The sequence below is a fragment of the Triticum urartu genome, chromosome 2A (genome assembly GCF_056163025.1).
Source record: "Triticum urartu cultivar PI428250 chromosome 2A, HENAU_Tu73, whole genome shotgun sequence".
Classification (NCBI taxonomy): domain Eukaryota; kingdom Viridiplantae; phylum Streptophyta; class Magnoliopsida; order Poales; family Poaceae; genus Triticum; species Triticum urartu.
Window position 1 is genome coordinate 343,533,793 of NC_141874.1, and position 14,674 is coordinate 343,548,466.

The following is a 14,674-nucleotide window of genomic DNA, read 5'->3' on the forward strand; positions in this document are numbered from 1 at the left end:
ACCAACACATGAACATGGCATGATGCACAACCAAGTATGATGCATGTCGGTTTAATGAGGCATGGCATGGCAAAATGCACAAACAATCCTACAAATTAAGTGGAGCTCAATATGCAATGAGTTGCATATTGACGGAACACCACATTCAAGTTATTTAGTTCGATCTCGTTTAGGTACTCAACAATATTAAATGTTGCTAAACATGGCAAGAGGAGAGCATAAGGAAATTATCTATTTAGGCAAGTTTAAATGAGGCCGGAACGCCAAACAACAATTCCGGTAAAACCCCATATGCAATTAGCAATTTAAAGCAGACAACAATTTTAAACATCCTTGATGTTGTTACCATGATGCGGATGACATGTGCAAAATTATGCAAGTTTTAAAGAAAATGTTGATAAGAGCATTATATGGAGCATTTGTCATCGTGGCGGAAAGAAAGGGTGCCACGGCGACGATAACGGAAACGGTGCCACGGCAACGTTCCGGTTCCGAAAACTCGATTGAGATACCGGTGGAAAAGAACAAGTGTGACGGGAGCGTGTCATGCGAAGAACGGTGGGGTGCTCCCGGTTACCGGGTTCCCACGTGTCGACGGCATGGCAACGAGGAGGAACAACTAAGGTTCACGCGCGAATACAACAACCAACCATGCATCTCATACAACACATGCATTCGGTCCACGGGCTTCGTCCCGGGGTTATACCTTCTGAGCGTGCAAAGGGGACGGTTCTCGTTCGTAGAGGGAGGTAGGCGTTCTCGCAACGGCGGTAGTGAAAGTAGTCGTTCTTGCATGCTCTAGGGTCGACGGTAGAGGTTCTCGCGATCTCGACGACGGTAGTGGGACACGTTTTGGAGGGGAAGTAGAGGTTCACGTTTCGTGGTCGTTTGGGGTCGCCGATAGTTGTACACATTCGTTGTTGGACTTGACGGAGTGGTACATGTTCCGTTTTTTGGAGAGGTACTTGACGAATCCATGTCGACGGTAGTCATACACTTGGTCTTGTCGGATCCACAACAACGGTAGTTGTTCTAGGCATCGGGCGTCGGGGTACTTGGCGTTTCTGAAGGCGGCGGTAGAGGTACACGTTTTCGTAGATGTTCAAGTCATCGGTACAGGAACTTGGCACATCCAAGGTCTTCGAGCGTAGTGGTACACATGCCATCGGGGTACTTGTCGGATTCGATAGGTACTTGGCAACGGTAAAGGTACATGCGGTCTTCAGACTTGCCGGTCTCGACGAAACGAAGGGGTACTTGGTACAATCCGCATAGTCATGCACTTGTCGTCGAGGGACTTGGCGAAAATCCTGGTCTCAGGTTCTGTAGTCGTCCACAAGGTCCAACTTAGGGTCTTGGCAAAACCCAGGGTGCATCTTGCCAGGCATCGAGGGTGGTGCTGGCCTCCAGCAGAGGAGCAACAAGGGTTGCAGTGGCGATAGGGGCTCAAGGAGAGGTCGGCTGTGGATGCGAAGCTGGGACACGGGAGGATCTGGAGGCGCTGCCAGCCCAGGAGTGGTCAACGGGCCTCGTCCCTTCGATGCATGGAAGCAGGGGATCGAGCTCGTGCTCGACAGAAGGCAGCAACATCACAGGGACAGCAACGGCGACGGGGGTCCTCTGGATCCGGACAGGAATGGGACGCCGGTGAGCGGGGTCCAGCGAGGAGCGGAGCGGTTCCCGGTTCGGCTCGACGTCGAGGTAGAGGAGGCGCTCAGGGCGGAGCAGATCACAGCAGCGGCGAGGTGTGGATGGCGGCGCTCGTGAAGTTGGCCGGAGACGGCAAGGGGCGGCTCGGCGGGGAGCCGTGGCCATGGCAGGAAGGCGAGGGCGACAGTGGAAGGGGTGCACGCAACGCGAGAGGAGGTGGCGGAGCTCCATGGCGCGGCGGGAGGAGGGGGGAGCGTGGGAGGCGGCACTCCGGCTGTCATGTGGTTGCGCGAGGACGACGGGGCAGCAGGGCGCGAGGGTCTCGCGGTGGAGGCGACGAGGGGATTGGGCGTCGAGGGGAGCTCCTCTCCCTGTCCCGATGCGCGCGTGGTGAGAGTGGCGGCGGGAGGAGGAACGAGGAGGAGGGGTCGAGGAGAAAGAGTGCGCGTGGGGATCGGCTAGGGTTACCAGCGTCGGCGCTGGGCCTTGGGCCACTGGAGGCTGGGCCTAGGTGGGCCGCAGGGAAGGCCCGGCTGGCAGCATGCCAGGCTGTTGGTTGGCCGGCCTGGCGCTGCTACTGCTATTACTTTTCTTTTACATTTCTTCAGACAGAAATACAAAAAGGAAAGAGCAGGGGGTAAAGGAGAGGATCTAGAGAAATATAAAAATATTCTCATGATCCTGAAAATGAGCTCTATTTGATAAAATTGGTTTGGACATTTTTAGGGGTAGAAAAATAAAACAAGTTTGAATATGATTCAAACTTGAGGCATTTTTGAACCTAACCAAAACAACTCCAAAGGATCTTAAATTTGACAGAGAGGGTTTAGGCATAGTGAACTAGCATCCGGAAAAGAATGAACATTTCTCGAGGAGGGGAAAAGGTCACTTGTCAAAATGAAAGAAAGAAGAAGGAAGGGGAGGTGATGATGCATGATCATACATGGAGCATCCAACAAAGTGACATGCATGAATATGACAATGCACATGATGATTATGAGAATGCAAAAATACAAGAGGCACAAATGCAACATGACAGTGATGGGCATGGCAATGCAATAAACCAAAAGATGAACATGATGCAAGAAGCAAAATATGACAATGACACTGATCCGATCAAGGCAACAAACAGTTCAAACACACAACGACAACAAGATAAAAGGAAGGCGTCTGAAGCTCCGGTCTTGGGGCGTCACAGTCGTTGTGGACCGTTTCTCCAAGATGGCACATTTCATTCCTTGCAACAAGATAGATGATGCTTCACATGTTGCCAATCTCTTTTGTAGGGAAATATTGCGTCTACATGGAGTGCCAAAAACGATCGTCTCGGACAGCGACGTCAAGTTCCTTAGCTACTTTGGAAGACACTATGCGCCAAGCTCGGAATCAAGCTACTCTTCTCCACGGCGTATCATCCACAAACCGATGGCCAAACGGAAGTTATCACCCGCACACTCTCCGCTCTACTTCGAGTACTCATCAAGAAGAACATCAAGGAGTGGGAGGAGTGCCTACCTATCGCCGAGTTCGCCTACAACCGAGCAAGACACTCAACAACCGGCAAGTCCCCCTTCGAGGTCGTCTACGGATTCAACCCATTGTCACCATTGGACATTCTTCCTCTACCACTCCAAGAGCGCATCAATTTGGACACAAGTGCATGAGCGACACATCTCAAGAAGGTGCATGAAGATACAAGAAACATCATCGAGCACCAAGTTCAACGCCTTGTGACCAAGCTCAACTTCAACAAGCAACCTATGGTATTGAACTTCAGAGACCTCGTGTGGCTACACCTTCGCAAGGACCGCTTTCCACAAGAACGCAAGTCCAAACTTCGACCATGAGTGGATGGACCCTTCAAGGTGCTCGCACGCTACAACGACAACGCTTACAAGATTGACATCCTGCGCGACAAGTACAACGTGAGCGACATCTTCAACATCAAAGATCTCTCCCCCTTCCATGGTGATGAAGAATTTGATCCGAGGACGGATCTTCCCCAAGGGAGGGGAGATGATGCGGAGCATCCCAAGGTCATCCCCATGGACCCAACTACATCTCCTACGACACCACTCGGACCCATGACACGAGCACGCGCAAGAGCTCTTGAAACCGAGGTGACATCTCTCCTCTCACAATTCCACTTCGATGCACATGAGACATGGCTACTACCTCATATGGACACATTGTGCATACTCATGTATCAAGGAGAAGCTAAGGAGCGAGGAGAAGAAGGAGAGGAAGATGGACGTGAAGACAGAGATGAAGAAGAAGGGGTGCAGGAAAGGTCCCAGCCACCGGACGACCGGCCGGGACCGGACGTCCGGCGCCTGAAGCATCAGCCGAGCCCCAGCGAGCGGACGTCCGGTCCCGACCGGTGCCCCTGCACCCGAGGCAAAGGAGCGGACGTCCGGCCCCGACCGGACGACCAACGCGACCGCACCCGAGCCAACATCAGCGGAAGTCCGGAGCTACCGGACGTCCGGCACCCCCATCACAGAACGAATCCAGCGGACGTCCGAAGAGACCGGACGACCGAACGCTCATGAGACACCGAACGACCAGTCCTCGGCGGACGTCTGGTACCTGGCTGTGTCCAGTTTCGGGCCCGAGGCCCATGTACCCCTACTTTCGCCCCCATTTGCACTTAGACTATATATAGCCCTCCTATTCCTTCTAGCTAGGGTTAGCATTGGTTTAGCTCATTTGAGAGATAGAGCATTGCTCATCCACATCGGATCTACTCCTCGAGAGAGACCGCGGCCTCTTCGGAGAAGATCCCTTTGGATTCAAGACCTCCTCGCGGACAAGAACATCAAGACCTCCTCACAGAGAAGACCGGCTACCCTTGTATCGTCCCTAGTTAATCATGTACCATGTGAACTCTTATGTATTTGAGGATCTAGCACATGTGTGACTATCTTGTGTTGTTTTAGTGATTTTCCCGTGTTCTTCGTGTTCATCGCGGGATCCGCTCCTTTCGTGAAAGATCAGGCGATTAGGGTTCTACCCTACATCACCATGTCAAATTCCTGGCTCCGTCCCTGCTCCTCTGCACGCGCACTCTACGACCTCCCCGCCACCTAGGACTGCGCCAGGAGCACCGACGCCGTCTGATGCTTCCTCCCCGGCCACGAGGTCGAGTTCTATGCCACTACATCAACTGGATCGACCACGTCTTCATCGCTACTGTTGTCGGCGTTCTTCCTCAACTTTGACACCTCTGCTACTCCTAGTCACTCACCGGGCCTCCTTGCGCCTCCTTGCTGAGCTACCGCTTGAAAACCCCCTCTCAGTTGGTTGATGCAAGTTTCAATTAAATCGAGAAAAACTCTTAATTTAGGAAGGACATGCGGATGCTATAAATGGATTTGTGGGCTGCCCTCCTAATTTAGATGGGATGGAGTAATGAACATGGCTGACGGATGGTACGAAGAAGGGGGTCCGGCTTGCCTGCTCCCTTCCCATGCTCCCATCCGTGCTCCCACCTCATCCAACGGTTGTTTTTTTTTCTTTTTTCTTTCTAATCTAATCATCTCCCCTTCTGATTTTAAAAGGATGGGGCCGGACCTTATTTTGTTCCAATCAAATCAAGCCACATATGCGGGAGTACGGATGGGCACACGGGAGGGGAGCAGGCAAGTCTCGTCCCGAAGAAGGGACATGCACGACTGCTGATTTGGCTGATTTGGCTAGCTAATTAAATGGGATCCTTAGGAACTAAGTCAGCGTTGCATGCAGGAACAGCGGGGAAAAAAAGAGAAATGGATCAGATCGTGCATGCATGCGCGGGTGTGCACACACGTGAGCTCTAGTGCGAGATCAATTCCGCTCATTAAACTATATTGCTCGATTTTTCCTTCTAAAAAATCCCAAACGGATTTTTCCTTTTTGACGAATCTCGGACAGAGTTGTGAGCGTTATTTTTGAATTCCCAAGAAGCTTCAGCGAGGGGCGCGCGTGCATGCGCTGGGGTTGTTGCTGTAAGCCAGTTCATCCATTTTTTTTAACACAGCTAATCTATTTTTTCAAGAGAAAAAAAAGTGCGTAGATTGGACAGTGGGCTGGTTCAAATTCTTGAGATAGCCCCAAGAAACTAAAAGGGATGAACCGATGAAGTAGATTTCAGTCTAGGTTTTGTTCAACTTTGATTTATTCATGGATGGTCTCAATAAACTGTCAAACAACAATCGTACCAAAAATATCCACGTTTACCAGGATTTTTAATGCTGGACTAATGTGCATTTCTACTAGACCTCGGCATACACCTTCCGGTTGCCGCCAGCTTGTGTCGTTTGGATATTATAGTGTCACATTGATGAGTGTTTTGGTAGACATTTCAATTGTTTTTTCCGTTGCAACGCACGAGTATATGTGCTAGACTAATTCTTCCAAACCTTGGTGTTGCAGAATCGGTTGTCATAAACGCTTGGTATATACGGTGGCAGAGAGAATTTATGAAAGAACACCCAGTGGCTTCGCCTGGCAGGACAACATTCTCTATCGACGCAATCAAATCAAACTTTACAGCTGCTCAGAGCATTATACAGCCACATACAGCTACAAGATGAACGTGGACTATCATTGCAGAAACCTTCGGCTGATAGCTACTCCCTCCGTTCCTAAATGTAAGTCTTTATAGAGATTCTAATAAAAGACTACATATGGATGTATATAGACATATTTTAGAGTGTTGATTTATTTATTTTGTTTCATATATAGTCATTTATTGAAATCTTTAAAAAGACTTATATTTAAAAACGGAGGGAGTACAAAATGAACGTGGACGCATCTTTTTTTCATGATGGGTCGGGAGCAACAGCAGTGATTCGAAATTGCAAGCAAGGCAGTAGCAGGTGGCTCATGGCTTCTGAATAATGCGTATGATGCTAGCACAGCTGAAATAATAGTTGTGCAAAATGCTTGAAAATATAGGATGCAATGTTATCATGGAGTCTCACTGGAATTAATTCAAGCTTGGACTAGTATGAATGAAGTTTTGAGCTCGGCCACGGCAATACTTGCAGATTGTTTCCAGCGAGCAAAGACTAGGTACAGTTAGCTTTCAGCACTGTCCGTGGCCATACTTGCAGATTGTTTCCAGCAAGCAACAAGACTAGGTGGCCACTTGTAGATTGTTTCCAGCAAGCAACAAGACTAGGTACAGTTAGCTTTCAGCACCATCCTAGTAACACCAATAGGGTCAAACATAATTTAGCTAAGCATGTTTATGATTCTAAAGTTGTACTCCCTTCATTCTCAAATATTTGTCTTTCTAATGATTTCAACAAATGACTACATACGAAGCAAAATGAGTGAATACACATTCTAAAATATGTCTACATATATTCGTATGTTATAACCATTTGAAATGTCTAGAAAAACAAATACTTGGGAACGGAGGGAGTAGTTTTTGAGGACGGTGATCCTCCTAGCTTTTTTCTTCCACACATCATCTTCGATGTAACTATTATTTGAAAACAATAAAGTGTGCCCAAGGGCATTTCCCCTCAAAAAAAGAACTTGTTAGAGGAAGTGTCAGACGTAGTGTAAAGGTTATTTGTTACGCATATGATCAACCGATCAGGCCATCAAATTGGCAGGTTATATGAATCCTCATGAAAAGTTAGCAAACATAAAATTTCTAAGCTCTAGTACACCAATCAGTTTACACATTCTTCTCGGCAACGAGCCATAAATAATACATGGCTGCGACGGGGCAACTCTACAGGGCCCCCGGTGAGCTGTGAGAAGTGAACTAAAACATCATCTGCTAAAAGCACCTTGAATCGATGATGGGTGTTGTGGTTAGATAAAGGAACACCACATCTCATCTCTGTCACTCCCTCGTGGGGTCTCTCACCTAGGGTTAGCCTCCAGTTTGTGGCTGCCACCTACGTACTTCCCGTTGCTGTTATTATTAGCCTTCTTATGAAGTTTACCCTCATCATCGTGCTGCTGCACTTTGGGCGCTGCGATGCTCATGCCCAGTGTGGTTGTGACTGCAGCAGGTTCCTGAGACTGAATCATTTCACCATTCAGAGTTAGAATACCATCAGGGCAAGTACTACCAAGAATGAAATTGGCATTCCTCATATGTACATATGGCAAAGTATGGGCGGAGTGCCATGTGCTCACCATTAGTTGTGCATTCTGTGCTTCCATATCTTCACAGGCCTTCTTAAGCTGGTCAAGCTCAGTTCTGAGGGCGTTGTTCTCAGTTGTCAGCTCAGCAACCTTCCTGGATAATTCCTCGCACTCTTGCTGATAAACAGTGGAAAGAATCATGTCAATGCAAAAGGATTACTTATAATTAGGACCTTTATTGCAAATGTAAGTACTAAGATGCCACCGCAAAGGATTCAAAGGGAATAGTAATTTTATGTCCCAGCAAGTCACTATGTACAGCTCTGCTTAGTCATACTATTCATGGCTGTGTGTGATGGCATTCCAGAGGAGAGTAGAAAAGAGATGGTCAGCACCTTACCCCATCAACAAAATTTCAAAGGGATAGATTATAGTTTTATGAAGCTGATTTTCAGAGTTTGAATTATGTTTTACAACAAAATTCCTGGTGTCATCTCTAAATTTCTTCTACTGCGGTTGCATGCACACCTCATCAATGGAAACATGCAAGTAAGAAATCAACAAAAATTTAGCTGCCTGGACCAAATTCTAGAGGTGAAATATATAGCAAATATGCAACTATCGCCAATAGTTTTGAGTCCGCTTTACCCTTCTGAGATATTATGAGTGTCAACTCTTCACCCATTTGGGCGACATGGCTGCGTGCACGGACAAATGAGAGTTCAAAACGGACAAGCGCAGACACCATCTGGACGCGTCCAAGTTATAAGGGGCCAAATAATCCCATTCCAGTTGTAGATGCTCTTACCACCCAGAACTTCCCCCTGCGACCGATTTCAGTTACATGATGGCCACGATGTTGAAACCACTCCCAAAACAACCTCAAAGGATGAAGTGCCAAGTGTTGGAAGCTCAGGTGGTTAAGCAAACCAAAAAATTTAAGGGGGTAATTGCACATTTGTGGGCCATTTCTTTTACTAGAAGTGCAAAATAACATGAATGTTCAATATTCGTTCTGCATCTACTCACTTCAGTATTCCGCTTACAAAACAGAAGGTGTGGCTTATGCAGCTGTCACAACTGGTGTCTTTCCTGGAAGGCAATTTTGACGGCAAATTTGACTGAGTTTCAGTACAACAAACATTTCAAAATGTGTGGGAAGGATAGGCAGCCCAGTCAAAAACTGGTATGCCTGCAGTTGTAAGAAAATTGCCTGATTTGATATGTAGTATTCAGCTTATTTTCCAAGTACAAGAAACTAGCATAACCAGAATACAAATTATATATTAAGCAACCCACATTTATTGAACTACTGGGCTTTGCAATGCATAAGGAATAGCCCGGTGATTCAGGTGACAAAAGTCAAGCCCACCTAGAGGCCAAACACTAGCATGTCTGCATGTGCATATCATTACTTGACTGGTTTCTGCTTTCTCCCTAGGGAAAGAAGATACGATACTTTTTGAAGAATGCAATCCCCGCATTCCGGCCCTGCTCTGCAAATCAACATCTGAAGATCTACGGGTCACCATAGTCTTCTGATCCACTAATAAGATTCCGCGCTCGAGATGATGTGATCCATCAACTGGTGGCTCGTGGTGAGCTGTGACCATTCAACTGCAACAAGGCAGCATCTGGTGAGGAGGTGAGATCATGCCAAATCCTTCCTGTGGCCTCCGACAGCGAGATGGCGCACTAAATCCCTCCTGCCAGTAATATGGCAGCATCCAGTTGAGAAGGTAGTTTTTTTGCAGGTTCCTCATCTAACTCCCTAATCCACTGTTAGATTTAACTTGACAGTTAACTAAAATGATGAATGCATGATGCATATCCATCCTCTTTGTGGTTCTGTATGCTTCCTCCGTAGAGGTGAATACCAAACCTAAAAAAGGGGGGGGCTGTTACATATGCTACTTCTACTTTACTGAATTTTGAACGTGGTATGCTGAAACCGATTTTCGAAAATACACAATAAAGCTAAATCATACTCCGTCCGTTCCATAATGTAGTGCATACATATATTTTTAAAACTCAAACTTTCAAAGTTCAACCAAGTTAATCGAAAAAACTATTTATATCTACAGTATCAAATATATATAATATGAATATGCGTCTCATGATGTATCTAATAGTGTCAAAAATGATATTCTAGATGTAGATATTTTTCTCTATAAACTTGGTCAAACTTTGTATAGTTTGACTTAGTATTAAGTATATATACATATGTATATATATATATATATTACATATATATATATAGGAAAATAGTTGTATACTCCTGAGAGTACGTACTCCCGCTCCTCATATACCACATAGATGAATCTTTTATACCTCTTTATTATTTTTAATATACTTCATTATTAACTACTAGATACCTTAAAATGATTTTCATGAAAAAAATTATGTGAGTCTACATATTTTGAAAGGTTTACATATATACTGATTTGTTCGTATGTGAAAAAGGTATATTGCAAAAAGTACGTCAAAAATGATATTTTTTTTCCACAAAACTCGTATTGGGGTATCCTAGAATATTTAATGAAGTATATTGAGAATGATAAAGAGGTATAATTAATGCGTCTACAGGGTATATTGAAGATGGGAGTACATACTCCCGGGAGTATAGAAAATTAGTCCTATATATATGGAACGGAGGGAGTATTATGATATGCACTAGTACACTGCAGGTTTGAACAACCATCAGAGACGTCGAACAGTGATGATTTGAGGACAAATGCTAAGCAATGAAATTCACTTGGCAGGGACAAGAGATTCAGGAGAGAGGTACATAGTGGATCTGGAACTTTCTTAAGCCATTTGCTGAATAGAGAGATGGCAGATATAACACAGATAAAAAACAGAGCTAAAGGATAATAGAGAAAAGATAAGGTTAGCATACTGCTAATCCCCTATCCGACAAACTAATTGCTCCCTATCTCTTCTGCATGCCACTGCAGGCATGTGTGACTGCTGCTGCCGAAGAGTTATCACACTGTGCAACTGCTCATGTTTTCAATATGCTTAACAATACCAACAGTAGGGAAACCTGGGTACAGTAATTTTTGGCATAAAACTGCAATATCATAGTTTAAGTCTCCAAGTTCCTTTCACGGTAAAAATAAGTGTTTACCAGGTTCATCACTAGTACCATCATAATTGATACAAATTAAGAAATGAAGAGAAGCAGCAGCATTTATTGTTCACATGTATTTTTGCAATGAGGTGTAATAGTTCCATTACTACCTGCTTGCGTAACCTTGATCTCCTCGCAGACTCCCTATTAGATTGTTTTCGCCTCTCCCTCTTAATTTCACGCTCATCCTGCCAAAATAGGAATGATTAAGAGCAGTAGAATCAGATAAGTAACACAGAAACATGGAAAAAAAATCTGTGAGACCAGGTCTCACAGGCCAGCACGTGAGGTCCGCCCCGATGAATGATACGTGGCATTCACAATCTTAAAGAGCTACTCCCACTTTGCCCATTAATTACCAAATTCCTGAATGCAATTCCTACGCTTGAACAGGTACGTATACGTACACAAGTACACAGCGATTTAGGATTTGCTTGTTCTCGCTCTCGTTGATGACGGCCAAGCAAAAGGACTTCATCGCCTGTGGCCGCTCGGAACGACACATTGACAACTACTCGTCCATGGTCGTGCCGAATGATCTCGTCACCAGTATCCGCGCGAGACGGCCCTGTGGAGACTTCCTGTCAGTGGCCACGCTGGAAGACCTCGCCACCGGCGTTGCTGGCTGGGCGGACTTTACGTTGGTCACGCGCCAAGACGCCAATGCCGGTGGCTGGGTGGAGACCTCGTCGATGGCGGCTATGCTGGAAGACGACTCCTTGTTGATGGTGGTCACGCACCAAGACGTCCTCGCCGAGGGCGGGACTAACTCCTCAACGCCGGCTGGGTGCCAAGACGTATGCAGCTGCTCGTCATCAACACATTCCTTTCCTGCTGCAAGCGCGGCGATGTGTTGGTGCACGACCACCATATGTTCTTCTTGGCTTTGGAGTTGTATATAACCTTCATAGTTAGTAGATTAATTACTTTCAAGTTTCAGTATGAGCTATCTGAAGATTGGTTTAGCCAGCGAACTACTGTACTCGCTCAACCAGCCTAACTTTGCATGGATCACTCACCGGGAGTGGAAGAGTCCTAGACGAACAAGGCATGTTAATTAGCTGACACTAGAACCACCGGCCGGGAGTCCAACGTCTTGGACGAGTGCGGCGTCACATAGCAGCTGGATGCATCTTGTCGCACGGTTACCACTACGCGTCTACCGGCGGCGAGGTCTTTCAATACGGCCATGGACAATAAGTCATCATAGGATCGTGCCACACAACCACCGGCAATGAGATCCTTTGGGGCGACCATGGCTAGGAGTCGTGGTAGCATGAAGCCACGCGGCCGCTAGCGAGGTGGTTCGGCGTGGCCATCGACGACAAGTCTTGGTTGCGTAGTACCGTGCAGCAGCCAGCGATGAGGTCATCCGGCGCCGCCATGCATGAGAGCAGCATGTGAGCCCTAGCTCATGGGGTGCGAGTTGTAGGTATCCCATACAACACGTTAGATACGTATACATGATTGGAGTCGGGAATGTGTAATGTAATTAGGCAAAGTGGGATTACACGTGCTTTGGGATTGGCATCGTGACATGTCATCCATCGGGACGGGTCTCACATGCTGGCCCGTGAGACCTGGTCTCATAGAATTTTATTCCCAGAAACATGGTCTTTAAACATGTATTGTAAGACAAAAACCATTCACGCCGTGACTTTCGAGGCATTCCAAAACAGGCGCACATCAAAAAATCACTTTCTGGATGCTGCCATAAAAATTAGAAAAAAAGAATCTCCATACCAGCTGACCAACACCATCACATCGGGCAAGCGCCAAGCCAGGATTTGCTTCCCCCTGCACTGGGATCACAGCTAAGGATTGAGAAGCACTCCAAAGATCAATCCCTATGTTCAGATTTGGCGTGGCATTGGGAAGTGCTGCCCGCCCAGGCGCAGAAACTGGAAGCTTTGAGGCAGACCTCCCCTTCAACTGATACGGTGACTCGACAGCAGCATATGGAACAGCAGCAGCTTGAGACGGTTCACCTGGCAAATACCAATGTAATTATTCAATCTTCTAAAGGAACAACTGAAGCTACCAAATAGTTGAGCATCCGATGACCCACCTTCCGCTGAGGTATTACCAGATTTCCTCTTCTTAGGTGCAGACGAATCCTGAAGAGAGCCAATATAAACCACATAATAAAGTCATAAACATAGTAATTGCAAAAAAACAAGCAACTTTAAAATGCGCCCTTGCGTCACAGCAAGTTCTTCTGTACCTTTTGGTCAGTGTCATAATCTCTCGTGTCTGAAGACTCGTCACTGCCGCTCCCACAGCTGCACAAGAAAATTTAAATCCTAAATAATTTTTTTAAACTACATTAACAGATAGGTGAGGGAGAACAAAAAAGTACCTCTGCGAAGCGTCGTCGCCAGAGGGCGCAGCAGAACTGCCCTTCTCAGGAGACACGTCACCGCCCTTAGCCTTGCCCTTTCCTTCTGCCACAACTGGCGCAGCTGCGGCAGCAGCAACAGCTTCAGCAGTCGGGTAAGGAACACCCTGCGCAGAGGCAACGATTTCACCACCAAAAATCCCGCCAAATCCAAGTCCAATTCCCCCGATTGAGCATGAAACCGACTAGAAACGGAGACTTGTGCACTCACCGCGGCCATGGACGCGTGGGCGTAGTACGCCATCGCGGCCCCCGGGTGGTACATGGGGAACTGCACCGGCGCGCCGTACGATGTCCCTGAGGCCGCCGCCGCCGCCATCAGCTGCTGAATCAGAGGAAAAGCAACAACCTAGTCAAACACCCCGGCCTTTCCCCTCCTCGCCCAGCCCAAAATTGGACAATCTCGTACCTGCGCGGGCCAGGCGGCGTAGGGATGCCCCCCGGAGGCGTAGAACGCCTGCATCGAGGCGGCCCAGTCTGCGTGGGACTGCGGCGCGGCGGTGGCCACAGCCACGGCGGCCGCGGGAGGCTCGGGCGGCTTGGGCTGCTCATCGGAGGAGGAAGCCATGCGCGCTCGCGGGAGAGATCTAGGGTGTTCTGCACCTCCCCTGCACGAGAAGGAAGCGGCGGAGGTGGTGGGTATAGCGAGCCACCGGCGGTGGAGCTACCTGGGCGGTGTGGGGAAGCAGCAGCCGAGCAGGAGGGGCGAGCAGTGGGAGAGCAAAAAAGGCTAGGGTTTGGTGTCCTCTTACTGCGTGTACACCTCCCGGGTACACATAGCAATACCGACAAAAACGTGGCACGCGATGATTGGCTGCAGTGGAGGTGTGGCCCGCCAGAACGTAAGACTGGTTGTAAGGCTAGTCGTAATGGAAGTATCATAACTAGTACTCCCTCCTTCCATCAATATAGGGTCTAATGCGTTTTTTAAGATCGTCTTTGACTATTGACAAGATTAATAATACATGACATGCACAACGTGAAAATTATATCATTGAAAGCTCCTTTCACGCACGAATTTAACGATGTGCTTTGTGTAAGTTGCATGCCATATATTATTACTCTAATATTTGGTCAAAATTAGCCTCGAAAAACGCACTAGGCCCTATATAGATGAAAGGAGGGAGTATCATGCATGCCAAGTAGGCATTTTTTATGATGTGGCATAACATTAAATGAAGAAAGAGATGGTTGAGTATCATACTCCCTCCGTCACAGTTTAGAAGGCACAGTTAAATTTACGTGCGTTTCCATAATAGACAAGGTTTAGGGCGCATTGTATTTATTTCTAGTAGCTAATTAGTACTCCGATATACTATTTCTATATGCATGCGTAGTGTGAATGCTATTTTTTAGCTCATCTCACAACCAATAGATAACCACCTAGGTCCTAGAGAATTTTC

At 47.1% G+C, this 14,674-nt stretch overlaps 1 protein-coding gene across 3 annotated transcripts; it reads right to left on the reverse strand.

The window, feature by feature from the left end:
• Positions 1 to 7,198: 7,198 nt before the first annotated feature.
• LOC125536893 (DNA-binding protein EMBP-1) lies at positions 7,199 to 14,025 on the reverse strand. Of its 3 annotated transcripts, none has more exons than XM_087543852.1 (9): positions 13,681 to 14,020; positions 13,483 to 13,593; positions 13,233 to 13,378; positions 13,098 to 13,155; positions 12,942 to 12,990; positions 12,617 to 12,861; positions 10,984 to 11,061; positions 7,792 to 7,917; positions 7,199 to 7,674 (listed from the first exon to the last, which is right to left on the reverse strand). In XM_087543852.1, exons 1-9 carry the CDS (start codon positions 13,837 to 13,839, stop codon positions 7,513 to 7,515), a joined length of 1,134 nt encoding a protein of 377 aa, XP_087399978.1. In that variant the 5' UTR covers positions 13,840 to 14,020; the 3' UTR covers positions 7,199 to 7,512. The 3 variants fall into 3 exon arrangements, with proteins under 3 accessions (XP_087399978.1, XP_048556139.1, XP_048556142.1); XM_048700182.2 differs by having other exon boundaries at positions 13,483 to 13,596; XM_048700185.2 differs by lacking the exons at positions 7,199 to 7,674; positions 7,792 to 7,917 and adding an exon at positions 7,924 to 9,446 and having other exon boundaries at positions 13,483 to 13,596; positions 13,681 to 14,025.
• Between the last annotated feature and the right edge of the window lie 649 nt (positions 14,026 to 14,674).